Source organism: Lichenostomus cassidix, chromosome 2 (assembly GCF_008360975.1).
Source record: "Lichenostomus cassidix isolate B80296 chromosome 2, HeHo_3.0, whole genome shotgun sequence".
Taxonomy (NCBI): domain Eukaryota; kingdom Metazoa; phylum Chordata; class Aves; order Passeriformes; family Meliphagidae; genus Lichenostomus; species Lichenostomus cassidix.
In genome coordinates, this window is record NC_139482.1 from 59,575,936 (window position 1) to 59,594,413 (window position 18,478).

Below are 18,478 nucleotides of genomic sequence, written 5' to 3' on the forward strand. Positions count from 1 at the left end.
GAACAGCATTTAATATCACCATCTTTCCATTTAGACTCTCTAATAACACCTTTGCCTCCAAGGTCCCCAAGTCTTTCAACCAAAATGGGGACTATCTGGCCTCTAGAGGTGAAAGGATTTCGGTGCAGAGGTGCTTTTCATCAGGCTTTACTCCATTGGGGCAAAAAAGAAGTACAAGGAACATGAACATGTGTTGACCCTGGAGGCCAAATCCACTCAAGAGCTGAGGATTCTCAATTTTAAAGCACCGCATCTTAGAAGAGCAGATCAGCCTCAGGGCTATGCCAAACAACCCAAGGAGACAGACGTACAGTACTTTCAGTACAGTACTGAAACCAGGAGGGAGCAAGACAGAAGGAAGAAGACCATAAGTTTCAGTAAGGAATCATATTTCTCATTTAAAAGGGAGTGCCCCAAAAGGTAGTAGGATTTCAATAAGCAAAATCTGAAATCTCCATGGAATTTTCTCCATGCACTTTCTAACAGGTGTTTGCTCAGAAAGCTGGTCATAAATGAAAAGATATTAATTGAAAAGAACTCTGCACAACACTGCAGTATCTCTCAGGTATACCACTGTTCATTGTCTTGTGCAGATACATTCTAAAGAGGGAGATCGTTCCTGTTCTTCCACAGACTGAAAATATTATTTAAGGAAAACAGAAAATTTACAACAAAAGGGAAATTAATTATTTAGCTCTGCACGAACAGAGGAGAATGGAAGACAAATGTCAAAAATACGCGTACAGTCGGGGAAGGAATTAAAACACTTAGGTCTGAAATGTGCCAAAACAGGCAAAGAAAAAACGATACTAACTGAAAAATGGGAAAGTTGTAATACTTCAACAAACAAAAAATTCCAAAGGAAATGGCAAGGAATGAAATTAGTTTTACATTAGGACACACACTGATGTCTTTTATTATGAAAACTGAAAAGAGATACAAAAATTGCAAAATAATTCACATAAAATTAATTTGAATAAATGGAGCATTAAGAAAATAGCTTAAAATGTTACCATTATTAGCATTGCTACTCTACAGCCAGAAGTATTTACACTTCCTACATGTGCAGTTAAAAATATCTGGAGAAGGGAAGCTAAGTGAAAGGCCAACACATTACTTGTTTGTGTGATTGTGTGTCAAGATCTTCTCAGCAGGAGTTTGCAGGCCACATTAATCACAATTATCGATGCTCTGAGTTTTCAGTTCAGTAACTTTGCCTCGTTTTATAGATAATACTTCAGAAATGCTTTTTGGTATAGGAAAAAGAAGTATGAAAAATTCTTATTGATGCAATATTTCACATCTCTGTGTCTGAATCATTAGTCAGTTTCGTCACAAGCCTCTAAGGGAGAAAAAACAATAAGGCATTTTAGAAAATGCCATAAATTACATGAAGAAACATTTTTGCAAGTCTTCATTCTGTATTGTTATGGGTTTATATTGCAATCTCTGCTGAAGCAGAAATATGTGGTGTACCTTGCCGAAAAGAAAATTACCAGCACTTCCACTAAATGGAACATTTATGACTACTCCCAACAGTTCAGACAATATTGTAGATTAAACATGCTCCTCATTTATGAGCCAGCTCTGACGTTCTTGTGCCTCCAACCACCTGAGAACTGGCCACAGACCGGGCCATGGCAGCACTGGGGCAGAAGAACTCTAATAGGGGGTAAGAAAGTAAGGTGTGTCTCCCTGCAGCTTTGCTTACAAGTATAAACAGAGTATTTATTTCAGTCAGGTTCTCAGCTCTCCATGCCTGAGCAAGTGCAGCTTCTGTCAAGAGGCAAACCAAAATATTATTGAAACTTTCCTGATCTTCTGTGAGGCTATTTTTCCATGGTGTCCAAACTAACTGAAGATACTGGAGCTTTTCCGGTGTTGCTAGTCAACTGTGTGAAAACAGATTATCTTGAGCCAAAAATCAGCACTGTTTTTTATACCCTAAACAGAGAGAAGTTAGGTAACCTAAACAAACATCTCCTGTTATTTCTGATTATTTTAAAGCAGGGTCACATTCAGCAATTTAGGTGAAAAGGGGGAAGAAGAACTTGAAGAAAGGCAAAGACCATATTCAAAAGGAGCAGCCAACTGAAGAGAGGGAATATGCAGAGGATGGAGGATACAGACACTGAGGGAGATGATGAGGCAATGGTGATGTTAGAAAAAATGTGTGGAATGAGGAACTGTATAAGAGCAAAAAGAAAGAAGAGGAAATACTGGCAAAAAAAAGGGGAAGCAATGGGGTCCAACATATTAACTGGAAGGCAAAAAAATGGCTTATATGGAGTGGAAGAGTAGAGGCTTGAAAGAACGAGAGGGGAAAAAAACCAAGTCAGCAGGTACTCAAGCCATTTTAAACTTCCTAAAGGAATCGTCCTTCAGGAAAGCCTGAGAAGAGGAATGTTGTTTTACTACTACTTACCAGCAATTAATGTCTACGTACGGATGTTACCACACATACAGAAGTGCAGCAAAAAAACAGCAAAGAAAAAATGCTCATTGCTTCCAGGCAAGTATTTTTATGATTTCTTTTTCATATTTATTCTGCCAACAAACAATGTGTATTAAGACTCTGGAGAGTGGAAAGAATTTTTACAGCATTTTTTGGCTTCAGGCTGAAGGGATGAATTAAAACTGCAACCATAAGTGCTTTCCTATGGAGTTTCTTCAAGAGTTGTGCTCTATTCCACCTCTCCTCCAGCTCCATAATCTCACAGAGAAAGAGTGATGAAATCTCAGGGGGACCCAGATGGCCTAAAGGTCTGAATTCCCCAAAGCCTTGTCAGTGTTACCGAGAAAGGGAACATTTGTAACGTGGTAACAGCCCCACCAAGGAGAGGTAACTACTGCCTCAAAAAAGCCGTGGACCAACTCAACCTTTACCCAACTAAATTCAAATGATACAGTTGTTGAAACAACTGGCACCTACTTTATGGCCAACATCTACAGCTAGGCGCAATGGGGTCACACAAATAGTAAGAACAAGAGAAATTTTCAGCTGAAAAAGGCAGTGAAATTACATGAGAGGAATGTTATCAGAAGACTTAGTCTTTAGAAATCAGATCCAGAGGCTATGGGTGAGAGAAAGGCAGTGCGGTCAGTTTGGATCAGAACCTTGGAAAGGATGATGACTGGTAAACAAGGAGTGAGATTTCTGATTTTGTACTTGGCCAAGGTCTATCTCATAAAGTAAGTGGCTCGGTACTCAGCTGCTTTCACCAAAGACAGGAGAAGGTAGCACTGTACTCCTACAGAGCTTTTCAGCTCTGTGGCTTTGTTGCAAATGGACAAATAAAACCAACTCAAGACACTGTTAAGACTGCTTAATGACTTTGCACAATGATTCTTCAAAGTCAAAGACCATTTTGAGAGTTTCCTACTCTGCTCTGCTCCTTACCCATGCCAGCTATTGCTGGCTTTGCAGCCCCTGAGATTTCATTTGTGTGAAAGAGAATCCACTGCTCATTCAGGAGAATTTTCCAGATACTTTCTAGAAATTTCATACTTCTCCTGATAGGTACAGAACAGATTAATTATCAACAAAAGCAAATTTATAAATGAGCAAAAGATTTTGACTAGCAAAATTTCACCACTCACATTACTGGTTGTTCAGTGTATTGTGCATTCAGTGCAGCGCGTACAGAAAGAAGCCACGAATTTGTGCATGCATAACCAAGCAAGTCCTGGCGAAAGTACAAAGATCATTTTCTGCCTGATGCCATTCAGTATTTCAGCTTTCCAGCTTTCCTTTTTTCTTTTTCTACACTATGACAAACAAGGTTATACGATTTTATTAAATACTAATTAAGTTATATATTAAACTAACTCATAAGAAATCTGTACTTTTTAAATAATGAAGCATAAGAATTAATGGTTTTTATATAAGCTCCATTCCTGAACAACATTAACCGTAAAACATTTATTGCAGCAAAAATTACAAAATTATAGAGATATTGATGCTTTACAAATTTTAAACTGATTTCAGTTTAGTAGTAGAAATTTTAAAAGTCATTGTAATAATAGTCTGCCCTGAATATTTGGTGGAAATCTGAGACATTTACTAGCTGCGAGCACTGTATGTAAGGAAGGAAGTTAATGTGACTATAAAAAATTAATGTCACAACAGAGACTGCCTCATAAAAAGAGTAAGTAAAATTGAAACCAAAATGTAAAAAAAAAAAAAAAAGGCTCATAAAATTGAATCATTTGCTATGATGAATAGGGAGGACATCTTTTTATGCCTGTGTACAATATAATCTTATTTTCTGAGTTTGTGTGTGGTTGTTTTGTTGGTTTGGTTTTTTTCATTTAAAAGTATTTCTGTTGTACAAAGCCCCTTGCCAACAAAAAGCCATTGCCTTCAGGATAGGCGTGCATGTATGTTCATGCCTGTGACTCCCGTCATCAAAAAACAACGGAATTGAAAATAACCTGGTAGCAATATACATTTGAAACTGTTGAGAATATTAAAAAAATAGATCATTTTCTTCACCCAGTACTATTGCAGCCTCAAGCTTCAAAGCAATTGCTACCACTCTTCTGAAAATACTGAATTTCTAATACAATTTGATGCCATTATAGAATGCTGACATCTGATTACCTCAACGGAAACTGCAAAAGGTGCTTCTAGAAGTTGCCCTTGTATGCAGAATTCTCCTTTACTGATAGGAAATATGGTAATGCTGGAGCAAAGGAAAAGCTGCGATAGCTCAGTCATCTTTATACATCAGCAGCTACATAAATAAAGGTCACAGTACAAGGGTTTTTTCCTCCCTCTCCCTATTTTGATCATTCACCTGATTTACTCTCCATCTTTCTAAGCATCCTATTTATTAATAGATTTAAATTACAGATCATTAAGACCATTTCCATTTTGAAATTAAGAAAGCAGCTCTCATTCAGCCACATCTTTTTTAATTCCATGCCTGTTCTGAAGTTATGACTCAGCTTGCTCTTGAGTACAGCTAGGGGCTAAATTGTCACGAAACAAATGCAAAAGACCTGAAATATCTGCCCTGGTCCCATCATTCCAAGCTGAGCATCACTGCACTTTTACATCCTCCTGCTGGGAATTAAGCAACATGCTTTCCTGCTGATAAGTATATATATACATATATATATGTGTATTTGCCCATTTAATGTTTTGCAAAGTATTCACTTCCCTAAAAGTTAACCCAAAGAAACTCATTGTGTGTTCGAAGAAAATGGCTGCAAGGTTTATCATCATCTTAGTTCCCCCCTGGCATTACAACACTCTGGCTACCATGATTCAGCACTGTGACAATACACACCTACAGCAAAAAGGGTTCTCATTTCTTGCTACAGATTTATCTCCTATTGTGCAAGAAATAAACCAATAGGTCCTGTAAAATCTCTGCAAACAAAAAGATCTCTCTTTTTTCAGCAGCCTTTTTATCTCCTTTGACAATACACCACTGATATGGTCTATGTTTTAACTACAGAGTGTTTTTTTAATCCTAAAAGTTTAGATTAAAGAAAAAATCTTAAAATCTTAGAAGCAGGAAAACACGAACAACAGTTTTAGCTCACAATGCACAGAGGATATTTGGCAGTCCAGGTTTGTATGCTTTGGCAAGTTCATAGTTTTACTGAAACCAATTCAGAGAACAGCAAGAGCAGCTGCCATACCTGGGGCTCTGTGCAACTTTCCCTTTAAATAAGGGTTAGCCTTTTTATTCCATTTTTTTTGCCAATAACAAAACCAGGAAATTGAAATGACTGCTAATTTCTAAGACTTCATAATACTCAAAAATAGGTCTGAAAAACTGTGGAGTGGCCCATCTCCACTGTATGACTTCCAAATCACAGCAAAAACTCAAACTTCACAGTCTATTACCTCTAGAACTTGATTTATAGTTTATTAGAGAGTTACTTTGCAAGCCATGTGACCAAAATTAAACTACTGTATTTGAATGGAATAGGCTTGAAATGAGGATACCCCCCTCCAAGCATTTTCTGCTACACTTCTGAATTTGCTACTTTCCTGATCAACTTCTTATATATACTCTTTACAGGATGTGGTATAAACCAAAAAAATAATATTTTTTTTTTTAAACCTCAAACCAAGCAGCTGATAATTAAATGTACCCTTAGTGTCACTTTCATAAACCAAATTCTGCTGAACCAGCTGCACTAGTCTAAGCTCTAAACCTCACATTTCCAGTTGCAATTACTGTTGCATACAGTATATTCAATGTTATTAAGGCTGCTATGAGTGCAGTGAGAGTCCAATCATAACATTAATAAGGTGCCTTATAGGTTACAAACACTAAAGCATCAGCTCACAATCTACTGAATTTGCCCTAAGAAGTGGTGAATTTAAATCTTGCACAAAGAACTTTCAACTCTAAGAAATTCTTTAATCATCTTGATTTAAGAGGATTATGACATGGATCAGTTGTAATATAAATGGCATGCTGGTGAAATTCTCAATGTATTAAAAAAATAAATTCAAAGTAAATACACAGCTAACCCGAATAAACTCAGCTGGAAGATTAGGTTAAGCCTTAAATACACTATATGCATAATTCTTCAGATGTTAAGACCTGGGAAACAATCACTTTTAAACAGTCTAACACTCAAAAGAGAGAAGATTCCACTCAACTGCTAAATTGGCAGGGAAAAGGACAGCAAAGAATACAGGATACATTCTCTACTATGAATATTTCCTTTTTATCTATTTCCATACACCCCAAATTATGCATGTGTAAACTCACTATGCAGTGTTTTTGGTTTCAGATTAAAATTAATTAATCCTGTATCAGTGGCAACCAAATGCAGCCAACTAAAGTGACGGAAGTCTTTTTCACTGTCCATCAGGAAAAAAATTAAAATAAGATAAAATTCCTAAGATGGTGATAAATGCTTCCCTCATTCAATCCAAAGCCTTTGAATTTGAAGGAGTATTTTGGAATAAAACTGCAAAGCCAATTGAGGAACTGCAATGAGCCTTCAGAATAGACAGTGGAGCTGCATTGATCAAAATAGTACTTGGGAGCCACCATTATCACTGTGTTTCTTGAGCTGGCTTCTAGTTTTCCATCGAAAGCACATCCCCATTTCAGAATAAGACTCCATTCTAAAATGAACCTGAAAATGTCGTAATTCAAGGCAGCGATTACATACCTACTTCATACATCCAGTACTTCAGCACTCGGTCTAAACTAGACTTCTAATTTCCCTGAGACAATAAACCAACCCTATTAGCAGCTTTTAAGATATTTTCATCAACAGCCACACTAGTCACACAACCACTGCAGGGGTCCATCTCACCCAGAGACAAGGCAACAAAGCAGAACAGAGCAAGGAGATTCCCTGCTGACAGGCAGACTTTTCAGAGCACTAAAAGAACACACATTAGGAGAAGGGGAAGAGCATGCACAGCCTGTATTCTGCTCTTTCACGCTGGACTGGATGATAATGCGGATCTTCAGCATATGAAGAAGTACTGAAAACAACAGGTGAAACAGTACTCCCAGAAAAGGGAATGCACCCTTTGCCTGTTCTTTAGATCCTAACACATTGTCGCAGCAGCATAAGCTCCTTCCACACTCAAAGGGGAGCAGATGGGTACTCAGCAGACATGTAAATAAAGCATAAAGGCATAGGATAAGTACAAATATGCACACAGCATGTCTGCCTGCCAGAGGAAGCCAAGCACACTCATTTGTATTCTCAAACCCAGAGGCTCAGTATCTTGAACATTAATTTCAATGAAGATTTTTTGTTAAAAATGAAACTACTATTTTTTGTTAAAAATTAAGCTCTTTGGTTTTTAACAAGATTTTTTCAGGTTGCCTGCTGGCTTTCTTTCCTGTGGCTTTCTTTCCTTTTCACTGAATTAAAGATTCGTGTTCCCCAGTTGTAGTACAGCATTCACATAACCTTGTAATGAATATTTAAAATGCTTAAAATGTAAAAAAAACCCCAATATTCTTTGCTCTGTTGAGTTCTCAACAGACTTCCATTATTTCAACACTAAGCATGCTACAGTTGTGCAGATTATGCTTAATGTCTGCATGGTAATAAAGAGAACAAATTATGAAATAAACTAAGCATGTGAGATTGTTAATAAAGGAAAGAGAAATTGTCTTTATGGTATCAAAATGACCGGTAAAAGGTCATTAAAAGGATTCAAAGGAAAGGCAGAAACCATGGGAAAAGAAATTATAGTTGACATCAAAACTTCCTAATCCTCCAATTGTTAGAAAAATCCAAAAATTAATAATATCACCTGAGGATTGAAATGGTGGTATTTGGAAAAACTCTAATGCAAATGCTGATAAGGGAGAATGGGACTCTAATGAAATGACTGAACCTCTAGGTGCTAGAAAGGAATAGGTTCCAGAATAAAAAATTATACCCATAATTCAGACTGAAGTGTTCAAAGGACCTCAAGGAGGTCAGAGAAGAAACATGGTCAAAACTACACCCTGGGACCCCATGCAAGGGCCAAACCTACAGGACAAACATGGAAGAAAACCAGGGGGAGTCAGACACTGAGTATTTGTGGAAAGTGAGTCCCTCAGGAGGAGGCAGAACATTTCTGGATGGGAGCTGATGGGGGCCAGGAGTCTTATTAAACCTAGGATCTGAGCCTATCAATCAACTCCCTTCAATAATCAGCAGCATTGCATATTGGGCAAGAGGAATAGAGGTTATGGAAAGAGCAGAACCAGCTTCCATATCCATGTGGTCATCTCATGAAATATTCCCCATTGTTACAAGGGCAACTTGCAGCAGGTAATGTATGGACACTTAAACAGAGACATCCCAATCTCCCCAGAAGTAAATCCTAGTATATTAAGACCTCTATTGAAAGAAGCCCTGATAACATTGAAAACTTTTTCAGTGGGGTGACAAGACAAAATGAGAGGAAATGTAATGCATAATGAAGTGTTACAAGATCCCCAAGCCACAAGATGACCTATCCTCGTGGGCAAGATTCTTTCATGAAACAGTAAAACATGCAAGGGAAATGGGCTGGGAAACCCATCCTGGAGAACAAACTTGGGCCTCTGAGAGGAGCCCAAAAACTGAAGTGCAGAGACCTCCTGAGGGCCAGGTAAGGGCTTTTAAACATACTCGACCTGAGCTAAAAGAAAGATCAAAAACACCCCTGAAGCAAAATGAGCTGTGGAGGATGGCAGTAGCTTTAGGTACTCCCTATGCAGCTCTCAGGGGACAACAACAGCAGACTTAGTGAGAATAGTGCAAGGCAGAAACACAAAAAAAAAAAAGCCTTCGCAGAAAAAACATAACTGCAACCCTTTGAGGAGGGGAAGAGAAACCAAAGAAAAGAACTCACTAAGTGCGGTGAGAACTTTAGGTTTTATCACCTGGCACATTATGACCTATCATTGGGCTGATAAAGACAAGACCTATAATTACTTACCAGTAGGACCTAGAAAACAACCTTTGAAATACGTAATTGATAGAGGAGCCCAAATTTCACTAAATACCCCAATGGATGCTGAGAAATAAAAAGAAATAGGGCCAATCTACCAGAACTTAATGGACAAAGTATTATATGTTATACTGCCAAAGTCTGTTTATGGTTACCTGGGGAAAGACAATGGACCTCACACAGCCTTGCAACCTCAGAGCATGAAGAAAATATTTTAGGATATGATATCTTTAAAGTAGAAGCTTGGCAATTGCCTGATGGGAATGTTTGGTCATTCAGGCCCACAAAAACTCTTAATAAGTTTTCTCAAGAGAATGAAAAAATTAATTCAACATCTAATGGTTTTAAGCATGTCCTGACAGGAGTGGAAGTTGTATCTTGACTGTTGGCTGTCACTAAAATCAGATATGCTGATGCCAAAGCTACTATTTCAGGACTCTATAATTGGTTTTTCGGTCTTCCTGTACCAGATTACGTATAAAGTGCCAATGGATCACACTTGACCAGAGTGATGGTACAAAAGCCAGAAAAGAGAATATCAAGTGAATTTTTCATATACCTTATTATCCCCAAGGAAACAAGATGGTAGAATGTGCTGATGGTTTGTCAAAATGCTACTTTACCCTTCATGAATCTGGACTGGATAAAAGGTTATCCTCTGTATTGTATGAGATAGATAAAGGATCTATATGACCATTATATATATATATATTTTATATATATATATTTTATATATATATATATATATATATATATACACCATATATATATACCATAAAGCATTATATGACCATTATATAATGCTGACTTCTGTAACCCCAGCTTTCTGTCAATGGCAGTCTTTGACAATGAGGGTAGGCTGGGTAAGAGGATACTCACATTACATTGCAGCATGGCTCACAGCTGCTACAGTCTGCCTGGCCTGTGCTTCAGCCCACTCCACCTTGAGATGTGACCAGAACAGAATGCACAAAAGACAACAACTTTGTAGGAAGTGACCATCTGGGGTCAGTGTTGAGCCTTTTCTTTTAGCTTCACTACAAGCTACCAAAGTTCTGACTACAGTGGAACTCCCACACAGGGTCAGAAGTGTGAGAAAAGACTTTTGCTTTATTTTTTCAAGAGTAAGAATCACAGAATAGTTAAGGCTGGAAAAGACCTTTAAGATCAAGTCTAATTGTCAACCCAGCACCACCACCATGATCACCATTAAACCTTGTCCTCAAGTACCATATCCATACTTTTTTGAATATTTCCAGGGATGGTGACTCTACCACCTCCCTGGACAGCCTGTTCCAATATTTTACAACCCTTCGTTTGAAGAAATTTTTCCTAATATCCAATCTATGCCTCCCCTGGTGCAACTTGAGGCCATTTCATTTTGTCCTGTTACTTGTAACGTGGGAGAAGAGACTGAACCCTAGCTGGCTACAACAGCTCATTCCCACTTTTACTAGCAGGTCTTTATATACGAAAGAAAAACAGATGTTCACAGAAAAAACCAAGAGCTTCTCCAAACATACACTTGAGCTCAAACCAGGGAATCTGCTGCCTTGAACAGCTTCTCCTAGTTACACAAGACTCACAAAGCATGGAAAAGCTGGAGTGAGAAGCAAGCAGTCACTTTTTCAATAAACTTAGTGGCTTTCCAACAATTTCTGTCACCAGGTGGAGCAGCAACAACATTAAATACAGAGAGGTAAATATTTCCCTATATATATGTCTATCTATCAAATATGGCTATACGTACATATATATGTATATATATTCAAGCTCTAAAAAAATGGGGGAAGGGAAATATACTATAAGTTTAGAAAAACAAGTTCTCAAAGAGGATGTTTAAGACTAAATTTGCAAATTTCTGCCACACTGTCACAGCACAGCAGGGGGCAAATTCTGAAAGGGCCTCCAGCAGCTCTGCTGTATGATTAGTCTCAGCAGCTATCAGCTAACTGGAGTTTGTGTTTGTGTTCTTCCCCGAGGGCCTAGTCATTTTGTTACACAGAGCCAGGCAGGTAACCAGGGATCCTCAGGGACAGCGAGGTGTCCTTTGAGAAGACCAGCTTCTTTTCTTTACCTTTTTGCAGGGAATAACAGTGCGAAAATGGTCAAAATATGTTTTTTATTTTGCTTTAGCAAAAGCATAAAGATAGAGCCAGATTAGCTGAACATCCAAGTTACGCTAAAAACTATACACGGCCTCTTGTGCTGTGTAAATGAAGCCAGGAATGTAGTGGCTATACACAGGTGCATTTCCTAAGCAGAAAGGACAATTCCACTCAGCCAGATTAAATGGATACTTCACGAACTATTCAAGCATGTTATTCTATTATTTCACTGGTTTAACTAAAGACTAAAAGCCATTATAACACAACAGTGTTTATCTCAGTACTGACCATTCTCTTGAAGGACTCCTGTGGAAGCTTTTACAGTCTGTTTTACTTTTGTATAGTTGTTAGGAAAGTGTCGTCTAGACACAGAGTTCTCTGGATTCTGGCATTTTTTGTCTTTCCTTTTGGGAAGCTGGGATGAAATATTGTTTTCTCTCCCATCACTAGATCCAATGATAGATTTAGATTGCCGATCATTTCCCTGAAAAGAAGAGTACATAATTATCAGTGACACCAATTAAAAAGCTTATTTTTCAAATTTCATTAAGGACTGGTATAAGGTGTTAAAGAAGCATAATAATTTACAATCAGTACATTTAAGAGATATCTTAAAATATCCAGAAAAGTACAACTATCTTATCAACTTACTGTATGACCTGACTGATTAAATTCTCAACAGTTTCCAGGAGAAAAATCACATGTTTATTATACGAAAATAATTCTTCATTTAATGAAAGAACGGCTAGATGAATCTATGCATGCATGCATATTATATACAGCTATATCTCATCCATATGTGTGGAAAGTCACTAGATGCAACATGTTGTTATAACTTGTTAATAAATTACTGTCTGTGTAAATGAGACATGGGCACTATTCTCAGTGTCAAGAGAAGCTGGAGGAGAATGAGAGTCTACATGGGGCTGTAGCACATTCAATAGAATGGAACATACATTTGTATATTTTATTGCTTACTTCTTTTTACTGGCTCCAGAGATTGTTTCATTTTGTTTTGTAAACAGTGAATGGACATGATCAACCTCCACAATTATAATGACAGACTGTGAGTTTGACCCCCTGCTGTCTTGTACTTGTACAGTAAAGTGCACTTGCGAAGAACTGGTGAAAACAGATCCTTATATTTTGTTTTGGCACTGTTTTAAATCCACAGAGGACTCTTCTTGTAGCAAGATGGGGTTCAGCCTCTGCTCCCAGTCAACAAGCAACAGGACAAGAGGAAACAGCCTCAAGTTGTGTGAGGGGAGGTTCATGTTGGACATCAGGAAGAATTCCTTCACAGAAAGGGTGATTTAGCATTGGAACAGGCTACCCAGGGAAGTGGTGGAGTCTCCGCTCCTGGAAGTGTTTAAGAAACAACTGGATGAGGCATCTTGGTCTATGGTGAAATTGATGTGGTGGTGATAAGTCAAAGATTGGACTCAATGACCTTGGAGGTCTTCTCCAATCTTAATGGTTTTATGACTCATTCTGTACACATAAAAATAGCTATACAGGATACAGAGCAGTGAAGGATCAAGCTCTGTATTTAGTGGTTACTCAGAACAAAACATGTAAGATTGGAAACTGGTTTAGGACCTTTTCCAGACTCAGCATTCAAAAACACCATTTTCTGCAAGATGCTTTGTATAAGGTTCTGTGATTTTCCTTTAGGTGTATAATTTGAATAAATAAATAAATAAATACACAAATATATATGGTCAGGTTTATAGGAAAGACCTCAAGGCAGCAGCCGATCTTTGTTATGGAAGCTGTTATAAAAAACAAAACAGCCATTATCACAATAATATTTTCTAAGATTTCTTCTGTCTAATTGACGCTGCAAATAGCTACAGATTTATCAAGCTTTAATAAGCATGCCACCAGGTAGCTGTGGATTTTTTTCCTTCAGATTTAATTAAAACCCAAAGGACAGGGACTTTCCATCTGCCAGAATTCAACTGAATTAGAAACTTCATACTTACACTGCCTTTAGATTTTCGAGATCCCACAATCGGAGGTAGTACAGAGGTTTTGGAACTGCAGAAATAAGCCATACCTTAGAATTGTGTACACTGTCACTATCACAGACATTATGTATCTATAATCAAGGCAGATAAACACCAAGGTGGCTATGGCAGCAGAGGTAATTGTTTTTTTCATTGCATGTTTTCACTAAGAATCACTCATTCCTGTTTATTAGACTATATTTAAATGCATAATCATTAACTTATTCAAACAAGTGCATTAGCCCACAATGCATACTTTTTATACCACAAATTTGCAGAGCAGTATGCAGTGAATTACTATGTGAATGCTCCTTACAATTTCCATTTCTTTCCATTCATTTCAATGAAATGGTTCCAAATTTTCATGTTTTCCAAAGGTACAAAAAGCACAAGTTTCTCCTTATAGACACCCAGTTCAGGACTCTATTATATGACCGTTCTAGCCTACAAAAAATTGACCCAAACATAAAGCAATCTTAAAAGGAGTACATATTCCACAAAACATTACTAAGCAAGAGTAGACCTAAACTGCTGTAGCTGTTCATCTCATTCAGCTGTGCATATTTGTATCCCAAGGGAAAAAAAATGGATTATTTTGACTTGAATTAATTTTTCTCTGACACTAATTTTGTGTTACATGATCAAGGGAATGCTTATGAGATGAACTGGTCTCTTGAATTTCCATTTTAACTTTTATTTTTCTTTTCTCAACTTCCTCAGAAGTTGCCAATAAAGTTTTGCATCCATACTAACCCGTGCATCATTCTTAGAATAATGATTTTGTGCTCTACTGGTGGCACTTTGTAAACAACTTGACACACACAAACACAGGAGAAGTGTATCACACACCTTTAGAACTTACCCCTGTGGCCTTCTTGTTGCACATTTGGACAGCAGATCACCATATGGCAACTTCTTAAACTTTTCTCTACCTACTGCAACATAAATTTGCCCATTCTCTAAGTCTGACCCATCCTGAACAAGTTTTCCATCTACAGTGTAAAGTCTGAAAAATATGAAAATGTTTAATTTAATAAAACTTAACATTCAGTTAGCTGTATTAAGAGCATTGAAAGCTATGTTAATCTAAACTCACTAAATCTGTGATGAGCTTCCAGCTATGAAATCCAATAAGTACAGTGGGCACCATACAATGATCAGTAACTATATTTAAAAAAAAAAAAACAAAACACCCACCCACTCAAAAAAACCAAAACCAAATAAAAAACCAAACAAAACACCAAGGAAAAACAGCAAAAAAATTAGTTAAATCACAGTTCATATAAAACTGATGAAGTATGAAGTGCTATAATAGATTAAACACTGTCATAATTTCTAGAAAGAAATAAATTACTTTATACTTATAAGGTTTTCAATACCTTTTCCTTAACACCTTGGAAGGGATCTATTCCATGAGTTCCTGATCCCCTCTCCTACCAAGTTCCACCTTCCATCTGTGTTCAGGGAACTATGCAGTAACCTGGGAAGAACAGTGTATTCACAACTGAAAGCCCAGGACCTGTCCACCTAACACAAACCATGCCAATAATATTGCATTTATATTGTTATATTATGTAGATCAGAAGGTTGGAACCTGGTGGGAGTAACAGGAAATACAGTACTACATTAAAACAAGAAGCCATATATCTCAGGCACCTACCAATAATTAATATGTCTACCACACCAGGGGGATTTTTATGATAATGACTTCTGTTTGAGAAGAAAGAAATGCATCGGAGGCTGGTGGGGGGAACTTACTTCATTGTCAAGCTTGTGATTTTATTTTAGCACAGTCAAAACAGTGAGTAAAGAGGGAACATCCAATAATAAATTAGCTCTTTCCTATGAAGCACAGTCCAAAACTCAACAATATTTATATTTAAAAGCCAACAATAACAACTGTCATTTAAATCTTCAATGCAGTAATGTTGATGGCTATCCTAATGGCTTTTCAAGCAGCCTTCTACAGGAGATATTATATGTATAAATTTATAGTCATAAATTTCAACACAATGCAAGGAGATGTAAAAATACATACACAACTATATAATGAACATTTTGGGAAGAATATCAAGAGGCTACCTGGAGTACACCCTTGACTTATAACATGCAAAATTTTTCAGTTTAATAGAGAAGGAGCTTTTTAAATTGATACATATGATGGCACAACCGTGAATAAACACAGAAGAAAATCATGCTGGTTTGTTGGAAAACGCAGTTTTCCAGCAAAACTTATGCTAACTAAACAGGCCTGAACGGAGCCTCAGCATAGCCAGGCCTCAGTGAAAATCCTGACAAGTTGTTTTGAAGAGCTGACGCCTGAGAACCACAACTGTGTTTCTGAGCTGTGGGAAGAATGTCAGGAGAAAGATTAGGGAGTCAGAAGTGTTATGAGAAAAGAATAAGGGAGTTAACAGGAGGATCCCTGAATGTGTGAGAACAGACTGCAGGTGTGTGTGTAGCTATAATTGCTAAGATCTGTAACAGTATATAAGTTTCTCGTTTGGTGAAATAAAATGGAGCTTACTTTATATCTCATATTGAGACTGCCGTGAGTTCCCTCTCGTCGTTATGTTACTGGTTCACTTTAATGAACCAGGAATCACAGAATATCTGAGGTTGAACAAGATCTCTGGAGACCACCTAGTCCAATCATGTCTTGCAGAACAAGAGCAATTAGAGTAGGTTGTTCAGGACTGTCTCCAGGTATGTTTTAAACAACTGCAAGGATAGAGACTCCACAGCCTCTCTGGGCAACACATTCCAGTATTTGATGACCATTACTGTAAAATTTTTTTCTTCCGTTCAAGTGAAATTTCCTGTATTTCAGTTTACACCCATTATCTCTTATCCTGTCACTGGGCACCACTGAGAAGAGCCTGGCTCTGTCTTTTTCACTCATTCCCACCAGCTAAGTACACACATTTAAAAGATCCCCCTGAGCCTTCTCTTCCTCAGGCTGCAGAGTCCCAGCTCTCCTTACATGACAAGTATCTTCAAGCCCTTCCTCTCTGTGGCCCTTGCTGCACTTGTTCCAGAATGTCCACATCTTTCTTGTATTACCCTCATGAAAGCACCCTAATTTTCTATGGTCTCCTGCCATATGGGAACACATTTCTAAGTGCAAAGACTGAAAGTTTTGAAAGGTGAAATTTCAGATTTTTTAAATCTAGATCACATTGCTGCTTACTTGAGAAGAAGCATGCTAACTCTAGAGCACCCCATTTGTATTACTCATATTTACTTCGTAGTGCAAACACTCCACAGGCATGTCAGCAATTCAAAGAGCAATTTATGTTTCACTACCACAGAGCCAACATCAGTTACCCACAAACAATGAAAATAAAACAAGCTATCGGAAAATCAGCAGGCAGCCTATTTCTGAATTAATCTCACTGTGTTCTGCTAGATTGCACTTCAGTTTGGGAACTCAGGGGAAAAAACAGCAAATCAGTATACCACAGTTTAAGAATTATCTATATATTTGTATGGGGCTGCAGCTATAGAGGGGTACATACAAAATGACTGTGGTTTTTTTGTTCCTGATCTTTCATTTTGCTAGCATTTTAATGTTATATTTAAAGCACAGAAGTTATTTGTTTAATATAATTCACGAAAATGTTACGGATTAGCTAGCAATCTCTAATTGTATTTTTCACCCTGAAAATTATAATCACAATAGCAAAACCAAACATAACCAGTCTCTGAAGATGAAAGTGAAATCAAAAATGCATTTTTAAAAAATGGATCTTCAAATAAATAACTAACTATTGACTAAACAAACGTACACAAGTTTTGTGATGCTAATTTCAGAGGCCACTTTTTCACAATTTCTGAATTTTGAAGCCACTGTTTTCACCCACCCACCCACTTGGCCACAACCATTCACAGACCAGGTGAGTTCTCTCTGACTTGTATTACGTTAGGAAAATGTCCTTGTGGTCACTTTTCTGAGGATGACCTAGATCTGCTTTGTGAGATATCAGTGGACTTCCATTTTACCTTCTGAATCCAAGCTAAAAAGTGGCAGCCAAAACAAAGCAAGGGCTGACAAGGGAGACAGCAAAGACACAACTTCTGGGACAACATCCCCAAACAGCCAGCTGCTGATGCAGCCAGTACCTGCACATGAGGTTGCTGTACCCCATCTCCATCAACAATTTGGCAAGCAGACAAGCTGCTTTCTCATCATCTCCTCTCTCATATATCTTGCTTATATCCCTATTCTGATCAGGGTGATCAATAATTCCTTTTTTAAAAAGTCCCATGTGACACTGTAAGACTTGGCAGCTTCTTAAGTATTTTACTAACATGGAAAAGAAAAAAAATGCCATGTACATAATGCAGGTTCTTGTAAGTCCACTTATCCTTCTTTAATGAGAAATTATATCTTCACAGCATCAGCAGTCTTACCAGATATCCCCCAATGCTAACACAGTTTCAGTAAACCCCAGCAAGTAACGTGTAACTTATTAGAGAACAACAATCACTTTACTAACCAATTTAATACGTATTTCTAATATTTTAAGGAAAAGAAAATGAAAACTGACTTAATAGAAAACCAGCGAGAGGAAAACATTAAATAATTTAAAAATTCATGTACATTATCTTATTTTTGAAGGATTAAAGACAAGCACTGAAGGGAATTTCCCAAAACAAACCTTGGTTATATATTGAATGCTTCCATGCACAACATTCAGTTTCACCAGAGTGACACCAAAGAATGAGAATAAAATGTGGAAGATTTTTAATTGCTAAACAACCTGAGAGCAGAAAGAATCAGTATGCTGTAAATGTCTTTTGTTGCTTTGTTCACTTCTCAGTTACACCAGCTGAGAAACAGAAATCTGCTACATGTACAGGTTTACTTTACTGAAAGTAGAAGTCCTAAGTACCCAGTTAATCAGAGCAAAGAAATGCAGGGCTGAGAG

General features: G+C 37.5%; 1 protein-coding gene across 2 annotated transcripts in view; it reads right to left on the minus strand.

Annotated features, from left to right (window-relative positions):
• DCDC2 (doublecortin domain containing 2) overlaps nt 1–18,478 on the minus strand; it is a 57,612-nt gene that overhangs the window by 18,958 nt on the left and 20,176 nt on the right. For both annotated transcript variants that reach the window (XM_085051696.1, XM_085051697.1), the window contains 3 exons: nt 14,410–14,553; nt 13,524–13,578; nt 11,827–12,022 (listed from right to left, as the gene is read on the minus strand). In XM_085051696.1, coding sequence (XP_084907822.1) covers nt 11,827–12,022; nt 13,524–13,578; nt 14,410–14,553 — 395 coding nt within the window. The remainder of the gene's footprint in view (nt 1–11,826; nt 12,023–13,523; nt 13,579–14,409; nt 14,554–18,478) is intronic.